The following is a 17297-nucleotide window of genomic DNA, read 5'->3' on the forward strand; positions in this document are numbered from 1 at the left end:
TTCCTCCCACGAGCATTGGACGCGGCACAAATGCCTCACCTACTGCATCAGCGCTCACTCGCAAACACCGTGTCTCTCCAGACAGACATATCCACACCACTTATCAGGGAGCCCAGGTGAACCCTGGTCCCTTCCTGATTCTACTTTTTATGTAAAGCAAAATTTCATTCTTTTGATTAAAAACAATTACGTCATGAGTGTTTTTGCATTCTTTACCTTCTTTCAAAAAAAAAGTGAAGATAATCTCCGTGCATGGCGACAGTTTTCGACAAGTACATAAGGTGGAATAACCACCTTCTCCTCTCCCGTTGGCGTCATCTCTTTTCATACACCTCTACAACAACTTAAATACCTCAATACAGCTAATCTTTTACTGGCTTAGCTTATGAGATAACCTCTGGTGTGACATTACGGCACACCTCAAGCTTCTTTTACCTCAGCCGCAAAACCCGTTCAATGCATTACTGTTCTACAACTTTAAATGGTACAAACCGTTAAACCATGGATTGAAACACACCCACCCGCACATCCTTATGCACGTGTACGCAACGCCCATCGCTTTCCGATGTACCAAAACAATTGAATAAATGCCCACAGTACGGTGAAACAGAGGACACCTACGGCGCAATAAACTCCCCAAAACGCTAAACCATACACGAGGACCCATTCTGCCAATTATTGCGCTCTGTTTATTTTCGCACTCCTAAATATTTTATTTTCAAAAATATGTCACTGTAATTACCGTGTAACTTTATATGTCGTCTAATGTAAATCACGTTCCTTTTTCATATTTGTCCAGAAAAAGAGCAGAACCCACGATTAAGTGGCGAGTCATACGCCGTCCCGATCTAAAGAAACCTCCCCGGTTTCCGCTCACTTATTACTCTGTAACGACTGCACGTCACTATAAATAATAGACTTGTTACCGGTCTCTCCGGTACTCCCTCTATTGACTATTCTACGTTAACTCTTTTTCACATGCTAGATTTTTTTTTTTCCTGTCTGATAAAATCTTCTTTGTGCGTTTGTATTAATAAGACCAAAGCTCCTTCTTAAGTGAAGCGTCTGTCTCCTCGTGTTCCCATTTCAGGATTATCCCGATAAAGTTTGTTTTCTTCTTCTTTCATTCTTAGAGTGAGTTTCTTCTCCCTTCCTCTCTCTCTCTCTCTTCTAATTAGCACGCACACAAGTTTTATATATTTGTATGAATCGAAAGTTTCATTGATTTCTTGAGCTGTTTCGATATTTTCTTAGATCCGTTTCTCATGGGGATGTAATGATTCATCTCGTGAGAGTTGCATGTATTTAAGAACCGTTATGTACTGTATTATTCATCTTTTGAATTTGCAGGAAAAGCGTGAGGAAGACGAAACTGGCCTCCACACCTTTCTTCTCGTCTGTGTTTTATTTTTATTTTCTTGCTAAACACAAGGGGGCGTGAAAGTGCAACGACCTCAACTTCCATCACTTGGTGTCTCAAACCCTAGTTTCCTCCGCCGCTTCTTCTCCTTCAAAACGACGTAGCTTCGGACACGAGGTACGGCTCTCTCTCCTGCCGCTCCCTCATGCAGAGCCCTCCTCCTTCTTCACCTCTCTTCGGCTCTCTCCGCCACTCCAAGTCGTCACGCGAGCTCTTGAAATCATCGACACCGACCAAAACTCAGCTCATTCGCCGAGCTTTCACCGGAAGCGTCGACCCTTTCTCAGAGGAAGAGTTCTCCCAAAGATGCAAGAGCTGTCTCTCAAGTTCCAATCCCCAACGAAGAGGAAAACAGTTTCGGTCTAGACAGATCATCCACTTCGGTGGAACCCCCGTGGCCCGAGATGGTGCAAATGTCAACCATCGAGAGGAAAGCGAACAGCGTCGACCTCCCCATCTCTCTCCGCATCATTAAAAGAAAGCTACGGATGGAGGAAGGAGTTGTTATGAAACAAGTCGGTGAATCAGCTGTTAAAAGAGCCTCCTCTATGGTGTTTATGATTCGCGAGCTGCAAAGCTTCACGCTGCACATGAGAGAGCTTCTCCTCTTCGAAGACCTCCAAGGGATCCTCCTCCGCGTCAGAAGAGATGCATGCGTCGTTCGTGTGGCTGTTCCAGCAGTCTTCTCCGCGACTCCGACCTTGATGGTCTCTGTGATGATCCTCCTCGCTAACTTCACTGTTTACTCTATAGGAAGCAGCACTCCGCTTTAGCCGCCGCCGCTGCCACGCCTCCGGCGGCCACCACCGTCTCTTTCAGGTTGTGTCTTTTTTTCTTTTTTTGAACTAGCATGAGGTGCTGGCCAAAGTATCATTTAATATTAGTTTCGTCTCAACGGTCACTCGAACTGGGGATCTCTGACACAATAGTCTAGATCATTTTCAGTTGAGCTAATGATCTCTGGTCTCTTTCAGGTTCGACCAGATGGAGATAAGTAAGTCACATGAGAAGTTCGACTCGGCGCGATTAAGACATTTTCTGTTTCTTCTCCCAACGGGAAGACATCTTTTGTCGGCGGAGGAGGAAGCGGCGGGAACAACGTCCCTCCCGTGCAGAGCGGGACAGACGGAGATGGCTCTGATCAGTTCAGAACACCATCTCAGTTCTCATCATCGTCTCTCGGCGCAACCGCGGATTCAGAGGTTTCTGTGTCGGGGCAGGAAGAAAGTAGATTGTGGAACTCGATCATGGAGGAGTCGGAGAAGATGGAGGCGTTGGATCACGACACGATGAAGCAGATGTAGCTCCCGTGGAGGCACGAGTAGAAGCGGAAGAGTCGATGGATTACTTCAAGACGGAGCTTTTCTACCAACGGGTCTGTCTCAGCAGCCTGATAACGTTCTCCTTCTTGCTAATTACGCTCAGTTCCTCTACCTATAATCAATGATTACGACAGGTAATAACATCTGACTATCGTATTATATAATGATCTTGCTATGTAAAGTATATTATCTTTGATTGTTTTTCTCATGTGATAGATAGCTTAGATTTGGTTTAGGACTTAGTTAGATATTTAAAGTCAGAAGTGATAGATTAATAAGTGATTGCCATAATCGTCACCATAAGAACCAATCCGATAGGCTTAACAATGAGTGAACCAGTTCCTACTTTGCCACTTAAGAGAAAGAAGACAACTAAGTAGATAAAATCTACATCTCCATTTTCAGAATAAATTAGAGAATAAATAAAAATGATGCAATCTTGTTTTCTTTCCCAAGGTTTTTGTATTTTAGCTTTGAGTCTTTTTGGGTTTGGATTCCCAACAATAAATTAAAAAGCTTGGTTGATAGTGGAGTATGTGGTGGATTACTTCTCCCAAACCAAAATACTAAAACTTAAAACCACAAAGGTTTTGTACAAGTTTTGCCCTCACATGTTGCTTTTCATACCTCTGTTACATTACTCATTCATCCACTATAAGGAGCCATGTTTTTGCATTTGGCTACATAAAGCAAATAGTATTGTTAGGTAATAATTCGCTAAAATGTCAATTTGCTTGCGAATAGGTCAAATACTATTTAAAACATTTTTAGATATTTGGTGATAGGGTCTCCAGACAGTGGTTTGACATTTTAGACATGACTATAATTCAATGTAGGTTCCATTTTAGACAATTTTCATTTGATGTATCTGTCCACATTTAACCAGAACCCAATTCACATACGTTTTCACTTACCCTTTTGGCCTTATTCAACTTCATATCTTATCTATAATGAACAAAACCAGAATTGTGTTGGATATTTGTCTCGCTCTAACGTGGCTTCTTCTTCTACTTCTCTTTTTTCTTATCTGTAATCAGAGCTGAGAAGTATTTCAAGAGGGCGGCAAAAGCAGAGCCAGCGGACGCGGAGGCGCTGAGTAAATACGCGACCTTCTTGTGGAGGCAAGGAACGATATATGGAGAGCAGAGGAAACGTTCTTGGAAGCAATCTCTGCTGATCCAACGAACTCATTTTACTCTGCCAACTACGCACATTTCCTTTGGAACACCGGTGGTGACGAGACGTGTTTCCCTCTCGACGCTCCACCACAACAGAACACAACCTAAAACAAAGAAGAAAAGAGTGATAACAATTGTCCAAGTGTACAGCGTGTTTCTTTTTAATACATTCATGTCATGTGGCAACTTTTTGTTCTGTAAAACAAACAAGACTTGTTTATATATACACAAGATTTTGCAACGGGTTTTTGTGTGATGTTTTAATTTAATAAAAACTATAAAATAATAAATAATTTTATTATAGTTTTATGATTGTTTTTGCATATGTTGTTTGAGATTTATTTTATAATTAAAACACATTTTTACACATAAGTTTAAGTTAATATTTGTATTTTATAGTCATGGTGCATAGATGAATTGTTATAAACTTTGTACTTAGGATTAGATAAAATACTATATATCTAAACGTTTAAACTGAATACAACCAAATAAGAAATTGAATGAAAAGTAAAAAGAAATGAAAGTCAAATACACCAATCGAGTCAATGACAACATTAATGACAACATTATACATGTTCTTATGTAATAATTTAATGTTTTATTAGATAATTCTTTAAAATTTATTTTGTTAGGATTTTATTTTTAAAGGAAAAATTCTATTTTATAAATCTCATTTTTTTTACAATTAAAAAATAATATTAAATACTCTTTTACAATTTTATTTAAGATTTTAGAAAAAGAAAATTATTATCATATAACCTATTATAATTATCTTTCTATAGAATTTCAGAAAAAATAGATTGCTATCAAATAATTATTTTTAGTTACTAATAAAGAAAATTTACATTTCGTATCAATACTAATTTTACATTTAATTGAATAAATTTTGGTACCATGTTCATCATCAAATACTCTCTTAAAAATATTATCAAATAATGTTTTATAATTCTCTTTTGGTTAGGACTTAAAATATGATACAATTTTTTTTGTTTAGGATTTTTTATATAAATAAGAAAAAAACTATCAAATATTCTTGTACAATTTTTTAGGATTTCAGAAAAGAAATTAATATTACATTATCTTTTACAATTATATTTTTTCTAGGATTTGGAAAAATAAATTTCTATCAAATAATTATTTCCAGTAAATATTAACTATTTTTAAAAGTTTCCATTTTCAAAATTCATTTTTCCAATATCACTAATATGTTTTACAAATTTTCTTGTTAACTAAATATTTTTTTACTATCATGTTTATCATTAATTTTTATAAGTACAAATTACTATTAAATAAAATTTTACAATTCTCTCTGGTCACGATTTGTTTTTTAAAAGAAAAAATATTAATTGGTTAAGATTAGAAATTATTTTATTTTTTGAAATCTCTTTTATTTAGGATTTTAGGAAAAGAATAAATTATTTTCACATAATGACAGTTTTATTGACACATTCACAATTTATTTTTTTAATTGACACATGTCACAATCATATCAGGTGAAATATTTGAAGTTAATTTTGGCTAATATTTTTTTAACACAAATTATTAAAAAGTAAAATTAGTTAATTATAGAAAAAGAAGATTATTTTTATATATTTATTTTATTTAGACTTTTAAAAAGGAAATTAATTATTTTATAATTACTTTTTCTTTTAAATTTGTATACACTATTTTATTTTTAATAGAAATTCTGTTTATTATTTATATATTTTGTCTTATACATACAAACACATATTCATCATATTCACACATACTCATGTACAATAACAACATCAAAATATAAATTATGTTAGCATCATAATCATAAGATGTAATAAGGATAATAAAACGTTGAGTTGTATCAAGAAATTATAAGAAAATACCGAGGTAATACTCTTCATGTAAATACTATTGTGTTTTGTAAAAATAATATGTAGAAGCTTGAACTTAAATATAGATGTGAAATATTTGTAGCTATTTTGGTCATACTTTTTTAATATACAAATTATCTATTAAAAAAGAAAGTTAGTTACATTTAAGACAATAATAAGAGTACTTTTAAATTTTCTTTTAATTAGGCTTTTAAAAAGTAATATTATTTATTTAAAAGGTAGTTTTTATTCATTTTTTTTACTAAATAATTTTTTGTATTTATAGGATTTTACAATTAGTTTTTGTTTAACATTTTTCTAAAAGTTAATATTATCATCTATAATTTCCTATCTTTAGTATCTCTTAAAACAAACATTATAATATAATAATAATAAGACTATTAAATAATATTTATAATTAAAAAAATCGCTTTTTATTTTATTTTAGTATATATATTTGATTATGAGAAAGTTTAACACATATCACATTTTCAAATATATAACTAACATTGTCACAATCGTGTAAATTAACAACTTTGAAGAACCAAACTTTTTATAAAAATACTAACAATAATAATAATAATAGTAATAATAATAATAATAAGACTATTAAATAATATTTATAATTATTTTTTAAGAAAAATCATTTTCATTATTTTAGTATATATTTTGATTATGAGATAGTTTGACATATATCACATTTTTATATATAACTGACATGTGTCACAATCATGTTAATTAACAATTTTGAATAACCAGGATCAATATAATATTTTATAATTATATTTTCATTAAAATTTTAGAAAGGGAAAATTATATTAAATAAATTGTTTTCAAATAATTTTTTAGGATTTTGGAAAAAGAAAATTTCTAAAATAATTACCACTTAATATTTAAAAAAAAATATTTTTACTGTTAAATAATTTTAAAAGTATTTTTTATCAAAATTCGTTTTATGATCTTATATATATATTTTTTTTAATTATTATATATTTAAACACATGTCACAATATTATAAAGAAAATTGTTATCAAATAGTCTTTTGCAATTATCTTTTGATTAGGATTTTAAATAAGAAAATTACTATTAAATAATATTTTAATTATTTTTTAATAAAATTCATTTTTTTAATATCTTAATATATATATTTTTTAATTATGAGATAGATTAACACATGTCACATTCTTAAAATATATAATTGGCATGTGTCGTGATCATGTTAATTAAAAATTTGAAGAACAAAACTTTTAGAAAAGAAAAATTATATTAAATAAATGATTTTCAATTTTTTTAAAGATTTTGTAAAAAGAAATTTCTAAAATAATTACCACTAAATATTAAAAAAAAATGGTTTTCCATTTTTTTAAGGATTTGTAAAAAGAAATTTTTTAAATAATTACTACTAAATATTTAAAAAATTACTATTAAATAATTTCTAAAAGTAGTTTTTATCAAAATTCGTTTTTATCATCTTATTATATATATGTTTAATTATTATATATTTAAACATATGTCACAATATTATAAGGAAAATTATTATCAAATAGTTTTTGGCAATTATCTTTTGATTAGGATTTTAAAAATTAAAATTACTATTAAATAATATTTTAATTACTTGTTAATAAAATTCGTTTTTGTTAATATCTTAGTATATATATTTTTAATTATGAGATAGATTAACACATGTCACAATCTTAAAATATATAATTGTCATGTGTCGCGATCATGTTAATTAGCAACTTTGAAGAACTAAGCTTTATATAATAAGATACGCAAATATTTCAAAAGTTTGAATTTTTTTTTTTTTGAAAGATGTACTTGGACTATTCCATGGTGTCACGAACTTGTTCTTTTACGTGAACAAACCATGCGTCTGTCAGTTTCTCATCTACTTTTACACAGAGTCCAGAAAGACCGATTAATTTCTCGTTGAAAGTTTATAATCTGTGTCCCTGTACTTTGACAATGATATTCTCATAAATGTATGCTAGTATAGTAATAACTATAATAATCTTTGCTAATTGTTGATTGGAAAGTTATCAAATGCGTTAAAGGCAACAAAAAAGGTTGGAGTCAGGAAAGCATGTGTAGATTTTGTAAGAACCCAAAAAGCCTTTCTCGATCCAACGTTTCATTAGATCTCTCTACAACACATTGGATCATGAGAGAAAACCCCAAAAACTGTAATGTGAACCCCCCCAAAAGAGGGACACGTCTCTCTTCCTTTTTTTTAACACTCATTATCAGCTATCCTCTTTATTTTAGGACTTTGTGTGTATAGTCTCCATAATGAGCGTCGGGATACACGCAGATCTATTTATCCTCACGTGAATTCGTTATCTTTACCTTCTTCTAAGTTCTAATCACATAATAATAATCCTTTTCTGGTAGATATGTCGTCAATTGATGTAAGGTTTGGAACTATATAATTTTGTTATTAGTATTTTAACACTTTGGAGCGCTGCAGTCACATCAACGATAATTTTTTCATAAGCTCATTTGATCAGAAAGCTCGTATGTATTTAGAGTTTAAGACTACTAGATCCTCTCTCCGCGCTACACGCAGAAAAGTGTGTTGATAGTTTAGAAAAATGGAAAAGTTGTAAATATCGAGTCTATGCAATTGTTTAAAAATAAAAGGAGTAGCTAAGTATTATATAAAGTGTAAGAAAGAGATCAGGTATTTAGATGATCGGAAGTTGCATCGTGAACCATGAGAAAGAAATAACTTGAAATTGGTTAAAATAAGTTAGTTAACTTAAATTTAAGTAAATACCAAACTATGGTTATTTATATAAAAGATTCATACCGGGCATAGCCGGGTAAATTCTGTGTAATTCCTGCATTATTGGATTGTAACATCATCTGGTCGATATGTTGGACATCGTAAATCTGTGAATATAATATTTTTATCAGAAGACCTTTGGAAAATAGTGGAAGTGTAAACTACTAATTATTTTTTAAATATTATCCTCATATTTAAATGTTTATCTTAGTAATCTAATATCGTATTTCAAATGCAAATTTTCAAATCAAATATACAAAAAAAAAAGTTATCTTTTTGTCTAACAGTATTATGGATTACTAATATTTCTTATTTCTATTCCTCAGGACTCTTAATAATAACCGAGCAATTAATATATAATACTATAGTTATATGTAAATCATATAGTATAATTAATATATATACCTGAATTATTTTTTGATATGATCCTCATATTTAATGTTTGTTTACTGATTTAATATTAAATGTTAAGTTCATTTTTTTATCAAATATGAACACCCACATTATTTTTAATTTTTTTTTAATAGTACTATGTTTTACTAATATTTAAAAATACGGGGTATTGGTGAGCGATGTCAAAGAGTTTGTATATGACCAACTTTATGTTCATGTAATTGATATGGAACATAGCAATCACATTTGTGTTGATCGTTACTGAATAAAGATTATATCAACCGATACAAACGAAACAGTACGATATGTAGCCTTATACACAATAGCTAATGAGGTTATTTTGATCCATTCGGTTGATTCTCTTTTATTAAAGTTGACGTTGTGACTGAGAAGACTAAATGCAACAAATGTTTGTTTAGTAATCTATCTAAATCAAATTTATATATTGTTTAATAGAAGTGTCCAGGGTTAAGGATGAACCGAAACAATAATATCATAGCAAAACAACATTTATATTTATACAATAACATCAAACCAAAACATAACTTTCATTGCGGTTACAACTGTTTCATAGAGGATTCAGACACAAGCTACTTACCAAAAAATCATATATTAGCCACATTCGCGAAAGAGTGATGGACATTACAAAAAATCACTTGTTGCTAAACTAATACAACCTTCTACGTCCCCTAGGTCCACTTGTGTCACCCGCTAATCCTTGGATAGGGATACCTCTACCAATAGGTTCTTCATCGCCTTGTAACAAAGGCACCTCTCTTTGAAGCATCAACAGTTGATATATGAGGTTTGGAAAGATAATGTTTGTGTCCCAGTCTGTCTTGCGGGTCATCTCGATCACTTGGTCATACACAAGAAGACCAAAGTTAATTTTTTTGCGTTTGGCAACTGCATAAAGAAGGCGGAGCCGGTTTTTGATCATTGAATCCGATTCAGGTCCTGGAAGCCAATTGAGCTTGCAGACATGGTACAGAACTTGGAAGGGATTGATCAAAGCATTGAGATTGAACCCCGTCCATCCAGAGCATTGGTCTCCAGTGAGGTGTGAGATCGCGTGATTCAGATCAACATCTTTCCACTCAAAAGAGTGTTCGACAGCTGGCGTCATCATCAATCGGTTGATCACCGCAGGGGTAAATTGGAACATGTACATAACCCCGAATCAGAACACCCACATCATCGAAGGGTTTGTTTGAGATAAACTCTCTCACAACCCTAGGACAGAATGGATGTACATGCATCATAGTGTAAGACCATCCTATGCTATCGATAACCCTAAACACATGATCTAAAACGGGTTCCTTAAGATCTAAAGAACCCTGAACTACAAATCCTCGGAGACAAAGATAGCGATACCCGATAGCAGCTTCCTCGTTATGATGACGGCGAGAATATCCTCCGATGATCGGAACGGTATTTGAGAACAACAGTCGGGTTCTTTGTAGACGATCATGGAACGATATGAACGGAACTCGAGGACGGAAGTGATAGTTTTCTCCGAACGAATGATCGATTTCACTGAACCTCTGTCGTCTAGATCGATTAAGGGAAGAACGACTTTGATCAGCCATGGCGGATGAGATTCGAAGAGAAGAAAGTGGAGAGGTAGGAGTGGAAGAGTCTCGAGTTTCCCTCGTTAAAAGGAAAAACACTCAAACTTTTCGAATTGGGGTGATAGACAAATTCCAGTTTCTTCCGGATGCTGGTTATATGTATTATGTCGGGCACCTATTTCAAAAGTGTGTCTTTACTCTAGTGGTAGAGTAGCGCTCGCAAATGACACTGGACCAGGGTTCGAACTATCCCACCAACATATTTTCTAATTTTCGGTTATTTTCAGTATATGTTATAATAGAGAAAGTCTCCGCTAACATATCTATATATTTAAAACACCTGCCAGCCTGCCTAACATATCTATTATCATTTTTAACTTAACTAATTTTAAAATTTGTTTTTTTAAATATTTTAGTTTGAAGTAAGTATTTCTATTATATGTAACTCAATCAACTGATAAAATATGAAGAAATCTAAAACAATATAATTATGTATAAAACATTAATTCTCTTATTTTAAAAGATCGGGATCTCATCTCGAATAAATTCACGAAAATAAAAGTACTCCAATAAATAACTTAAAATATAAAACCCTCTTTACAAAAAAAGAGTATGTAATCATATTTTTTTACGTATAATAGTTGAAAACTGAAATTGAAATTATATATATGTTTTAAGTTTTATATAGCTTTCAAATTATATGTTATAAAAATCGAAATACTTTCAAATTTAAAATAAAATAGTTTCAATTTGAAAAATATAAAGAAACAAATTCAAAATGATTTGAAAAATATTCATGAAGTAGCAATTTACAAAAGTTTGATCAAATTTTGTAAATCAGTGTATATTTTCTTATCCAAGTAACTTTTAAAATTCACAAACACTACATAATTTTATCTCCCAATAACCCTCATCTTTATAGTAGACTTTTTATTCACTCTAATCATGCTTTCTTGCTCAATAACACCTAGACATCACCTATGTCTTTTAACTTATTATCTATATTTTAGATTTTATATAGAAGTAGAGATCTAAAGAAAACAATGATAAAATAGTTTAAAATGTAAATACATATGTATCGTATAAGTTCTATGAGAAAGAGAATAATAATCCGAATGATGCATGAATTAGAATCACTCTTTGTTGCATGCTTTTGCATGATCTTTTATTCGCCTTTTGAAATGCTTTATGTAATCAATTGATTTGTTGAAGTAGAAATTTGTTGCTGGCGATGAACGGAGTAGTAGTTTGCCTGGAAATATTGGATATTATTGTTCTGTTGATAAAAAATTTAGATCTGTATTATTTTTTGATGTGTTTAATAAAATTATTTACCTTGGAAAAGTTTATGAACTATGCTTGTGATGATGACAACTTTAAATTTTCTATTCTTCCTGCTTTGTAGGATGCTAAAATCTGCTGCTTGCTTGTCGCACAGGATGAGTCTAACAATTGTCGACCTGAGATAGAGATATATGTATGAAGAGAATTATTATTTCGTGTTTAACTATTATGTTAGACTTACCTGTTCAGCCGTAGACCAATCGTGGCGTCAATATTGAGTTCTGGGTGGTACGGATTTGTTTTTTGTTTTATGAGTATCTGCCCGATGACATCTGCACATTAATTTAAGAATAAACATCCATGTTTGTTTAATTAATACTGGAATGAATTACGTACCTGGTAAGTAGGTGGGTGTAGTGGCTAAGCGCAACAGATTTCTGTAATTCTGAGGGGATAAATTATGAACTGGAAATATCGGACCGATGTCTGTAACGTTAAATGTTTTTGTCTTTTGGTCGATCTGAATGTAATACGGCAGTTGGGTGAGTTTCCGATCTCGTAAATTATATGACAGAAAATCCTGAAAATTCATATATATCTCCTTCAGTTAAGTTTTTTGGGTCATTCGGCTGATTTTTCCGTTGAGCCGACCTTCTAATAGTTGTCCCTAAATGTGAACCAATTTTGTTGTGCCGAACCAATTAAGTAAATACTGAGTAGTTTAAATAAAATATGATGGATTGGAAAATATATATATATGTATATGTTAAAGTTTAAAAAAGGCTTGCGTGGTGGTCGTAGCACAAGAAGCCGATGGAAGTTTGAGTATTATATGTTTGGTGTTTTCTGATGTCTCAAACATTTCTTATACACACCGTGATAGGACGCACTGAAATTCCTTCCTGAAGTTGGTGGATTCTTCGAGGAATGTGTTGCATGTAAAATGTCACTGTAAAACATGCGGTTTTAATTTTAATTAAGGCTGAACTTCAAAGCTGTGATTGTAATAAATGATTACAAACAAAAGATTTATCATTCATATAAAGAGAACGAATTCATATTATATTACAGTGGGCTTACCTACAAAATTCTAATAGTATAGTTATTTAACTTTTTAGTATTAATTCTACCATATTTGATTTAAACTAAGTTTTATCAAAATATATATAACATTAGTCAAAAAAGCTATGTAGCTGTTCAATGAGATATGTGATTCTAGATAAAGCAATTTTTTCGAAATGGATTTATAATATTAGCATCTAAACTTTATCTAGATTACTTTCGATTGAACATTCCAGAGTAAAGGCAGAGATGTCTTATTAACCTGCAGGTGATATGGCTTGATCAGAGGGTGTGTTGTCCATTCCTGACTTGCGCATCGATTCTTACAACCAGCACACTATCGATCAAGTATATCAATGTATGTATCAGCGTTTATAACATATTTAGTTAGTCTTGTTTGTATCTAACTTACATAGTTTCAGGAGGATAGCGCAAGAGGACGGTATTGATCGTCTGTCGGCTTAGGCGTGAGGGAGAGATAGGGTTTTGAAAGAATTGTTTTTTCCCCAAGATATTAGGCAAGAGATCGATGAATGCTGGTTTTTTGAATATCAACTCTCCTTTTCACATAAATATTTATGGAAATATGGGATTTTGTAATGATTTCGTGCTAATGATGTGATCGTGTTTCCATAAATACAAAAATTTACTTACGAATGTTGACGTTGGGCAAATCATTTGGGTAGCTGTACCTATTTGTTTTTCGTCTTAACAACAACGCCAAGAACGTGATATCATCGAAGGATCAGGAGAGGGCAAACCATGAGAGCCAGGTCTGTGTTTGGAGCAGAATATGGGATACTCTTCAGCTTCGTCTGTTTCTTTTAAGAGCACATATTCTTGACCACTGAACACTACACCAGAAGAGTTGATTAACATCACTATGATAAGTATTATAAAATATGCGGCAATTGATCATCTTAATGTTGGGTATAATTATCAAAGTATTTCTTTAGCCTAGTGGTGTAGTAGCTTTCGTATGTGCTCCATGGCCAGGGTTCGAATCCTCACACCAAAATATTTTTATTTTTCAGCAAATTTCCATTTTGGGTTCTAGAAAGAGAAGATATTTATTTGTTTGCTGTTGCAGTTTTAATAGTATAGATACCTTTCAATAAAACATATATTTTATATTGATTATCTTTCTTAATCAAATGTTTCAAAGAAATTAATTTTAAACAATGTTAAGTGATCATATAATATCACATTTTCAAACCACATGGTATATTAAGAAAATGACAAATTTCTTCGTGCTACTACTTTTTGAATAGGTTTTCGCAATTGGTTTGATATTAACCAAGTGATGTAGTTTTAAAAAAAAAACAAAGTAGATGCTTCATATAAAATGACTATATGATTAACGTAGATGCTAATATACTAAGTAATACCTGCATGCATACGTAAATATATTATCCAAGCATTCAAAGGTATCAATCAGCTACTTCTATCCTTTACTCATATATCAATCAACACCTCCTTAGCCAAGTATTAAGCAATAAGGAATAAAACAAAGCATAGTCTTTATCAAACTCCAAGATTGTTCAAATGACACAAAAGCAAAGTCTAAAGATGAAAAAACAAAGCATAGTCTTTATTAAAACAAAGAAAACAGTAACAGAAACTTATTAGCCACATTTGGCACGCTTGGTCTCTCCCGACTCAATCCCATCAGAGATCCTTTTCACATTCCCATCTGCAGCTCCATCCTTTTCATCAACAGTCTCCTCTTCCACGCCTTCATCTATGTCGCCTTCAAGTGCTGGAACTTCCAAAGGGAGAACTTTGGTGACAGTCAAAGACTGTGTCTTGCCATCCAGGTTGTGTTTTGATACCTTGATAATGAACGTGCGAGACTGTCCAATGGAATCAGTCAGAGACTGTGGCACCGGGACGACATGATCATCTCCGACGTTTTCATTGGCCTAATACATAGTCAAACATGTATAAGAACATATTCTAAACCTAAATGATGGATAGGTATGTAATTACCTCAAAGTAGCTCTCAACCAAATCCGAGGCTTTCATCTCAGTCAACTCACGCCCAGCATCACCGAGAAGCACAAAGCTTGCGTGATCATTGTTGTCATAGACAGAGATCTTCGTGAGATACCTATGATATAAGAACATTATTAATGGATGCTGAAAGTGTATCTGACACAAAAAAAAAACTATGAATACAAATCTTACTCTGGAGTGCCGACAATCTCAGTCTTTCCACACTTCTTACACAAAGGCGTGGTAGGCCCTTTGATTGCTTTAGTCTTGCACCCACCACAAGCAATATAATACCATGCCGAATCACGCACAACATCATCAATAGTGGCTGTGCACTCGAACCAAGCTACCTGCGAATTATATCAGGGAAGATCGTAAATAACTAAAGCTAGCGCAACGTATGGACTAAAGAATCAAATATTGTACCTTTGCACCTTCCTGCTTCATGTAAGATAACAGCTCCCCTATAGTAGCCGTCTCGGCTTTGGTGACAATCTCAGCATTCACCCTCTGTGTAAATATTGTACCTTGGCAACTTCTGTGTTCGATTCAAACCTGTGTAAATGTTCAGAAACAAAAAAAAGTTTAAAAGTTAAACGCTCGGTGAATTGGAATAGATGTTCCAAATCAATAAATGATCACATACCAAGCAAGATATTCCCGGGTTGCTTGAACATCCATATCAAAAAACACGCGATGATGATAAAGTTGACAGAGTTAAGGCACCTGCATATGGTCCATGTTCCATATCAAACAAAAACAAATTAAGCAAATAACCAATGTTCCACACGCCTCCTACTAACATCAATAAACCACAACCAAGTTTACGTAATACTAACCTCCAAAACGTTTTGGATTCACAGTTGTAACCAGAATAACAGTTGGAGGTTTTCCAAGCGCTTTAAACTTCTCACAGAAGTCTACAGCGGACTTGTCCCATATGTACAGCTTCATAACAGGACCACTGCATCAAATCGAACTCATGTAGTTAGGAATTTCTTTATACAAAAAAGAACTCAATATACTAATTTTAATCCATCAAAGAAAAATTAATTTCTTTCTAACCTCGAGATCATGTCTATAAAATATTATTTATATTTTTTTTTTGTAATTACTATTCATAGTGTTCCTAAACATCTATCAATGCGTTCTACAACTCGTGGTATCGATAACTAAAAAGAGAACTCACTCATGCGCCTGGACATGGACCAAAATTCTCCTGGAAAAAGCTATCTCGACTTCATCAAGCACAAGACTATCACTCAAGGTCTGCTCATTCACCAGTTTTATGTGACCGACATAATCTGCCATAAGATAAAACAATATTTATTATTGTTTTGATCATACTAACAAACATAAACCTACATGACTAAAGGACCCCGTAGTCCAAACCAATCAAGTGATAAACAATAGATTCCGAGAGAAGACTACCATAAACATCTCCCCTGAGGTCACATGCCGCTTCAAACTCTTCATAACCATAGAAACGGAACCGGTCTTCAGGAAACGGAACCGGACTGTTCTCGAGAGGCGAGAGCACAGAGTTCCATGAGAAAGCAATGGTCACGTCTGGTTCAACAACTCGGTACACAGTCTTGCTTTTAGATCCATAAAAGTTATTAAGCTTGTAGACGGAACCAGCGAACAAATGTGGCAAATAGGTCTCGATCCTGTTTGGTGGGATGAACCCCTGGATCACAGTACCCTGTTGATAACAAAAAACAAAAGCGACGAATGTTAGTATCTGATCGGAAAAGCAAAACCAAACGAAACCATAAATGTAAATGTCGGAATAGACCTGTCCGTCGATCAGAAGCATTTCGAGACCAAACAAGACCTTCGTGAGTGCGTTCCGAGCCTCCCAAAAATGTATCAGACGAAACCTTAGCTCGCCTTCTTGTGGTCCGTACTTGACATCTTTGAAGAACAGTACTTCGGCGGATGAGGAGACGACGGATCTGCCGTTGAGTATCTTGGACTTTGGATCGCCGGAGACAGCGATAGCGGGAGAGACTCCGTGTGGACGGGCTCCTTTGATCGGCTCGGTGGAGGAGGTAACAGCTTTGCCTCTTGATTTCTTGGACTTGGAATCGCCGGAGATAGCTGTAGCGAGAGGGTCTCCGGGATGACCGGCTCGGTTGGCCGGATCAGTAGAGGAGATAACGGCTCTGCTGTTTGGTTTCTTAGATTTTGAAACGCCGGAGGCAGATCTGGCGAGAGAGACTCCTGTTTGACCGACTCGTTTGACAGGGTCGGCGGAGGAGACAACGTCTTTTCCATTTGGTTTCGTCGTGTAACATCGCCGGAAACAGGTGCTTGGCTGTTTGGAATTCATGGTTTGAGATATTTGTGTGTGTAACTAATCTGGAGAAGATATGAAGGTTATATAGAGATTGGAAGGGAGATGGGCGAAAGAACACATTAATGAGTTCTCCAGAGA

At 33.5% G+C, this 17297-nt stretch overlaps 1 protein-coding gene and 1 pseudogene across 1 annotated transcript; one reads left to right on the top strand and one right to left on the bottom strand.

Moving 5' to 3' along the window:
• The first annotated feature begins 1350 nt into the window (after positions 1–1350).
• On the top strand, positions 1351–2962 carry LOC125599511 (annotated as a pseudogene).
• A 12131-nt stretch (positions 2963–15093) lies between these two features.
• On the bottom strand, positions 15094–17192 carry LOC125599512. Its single transcript, XM_048772796.1, has 7 exons — positions 16656–17192; positions 16289–16562; positions 16047–16161; positions 15697–15821; positions 15504–15583; positions 15284–15412; positions 15094–15207 (listed from the first exon to the last, which is right to left on the bottom strand). Exons 1-5 carry the CDS (start codon positions 17190–17192, stop codon positions 15540–15542), a joined length of 1095 nt encoding a protein of 364 aa, XP_048628753.1. The 3' UTR covers positions 15094–15207; positions 15284–15412; positions 15504–15539.
• Between the last annotated feature and the right edge of the window lie 105 nt (positions 17193–17297).

This window comes from Brassica napus, unplaced genomic scaffold (assembly GCF_020379485.1).
Source record: "Brassica napus cultivar Da-Ae unplaced genomic scaffold, Da-Ae ScsIHWf_1876;HRSCAF=2517, whole genome shotgun sequence".
NCBI classification, from domain to species: Eukaryota; Viridiplantae; Streptophyta; class Magnoliopsida; order Brassicales; family Brassicaceae; genus Brassica; species Brassica napus.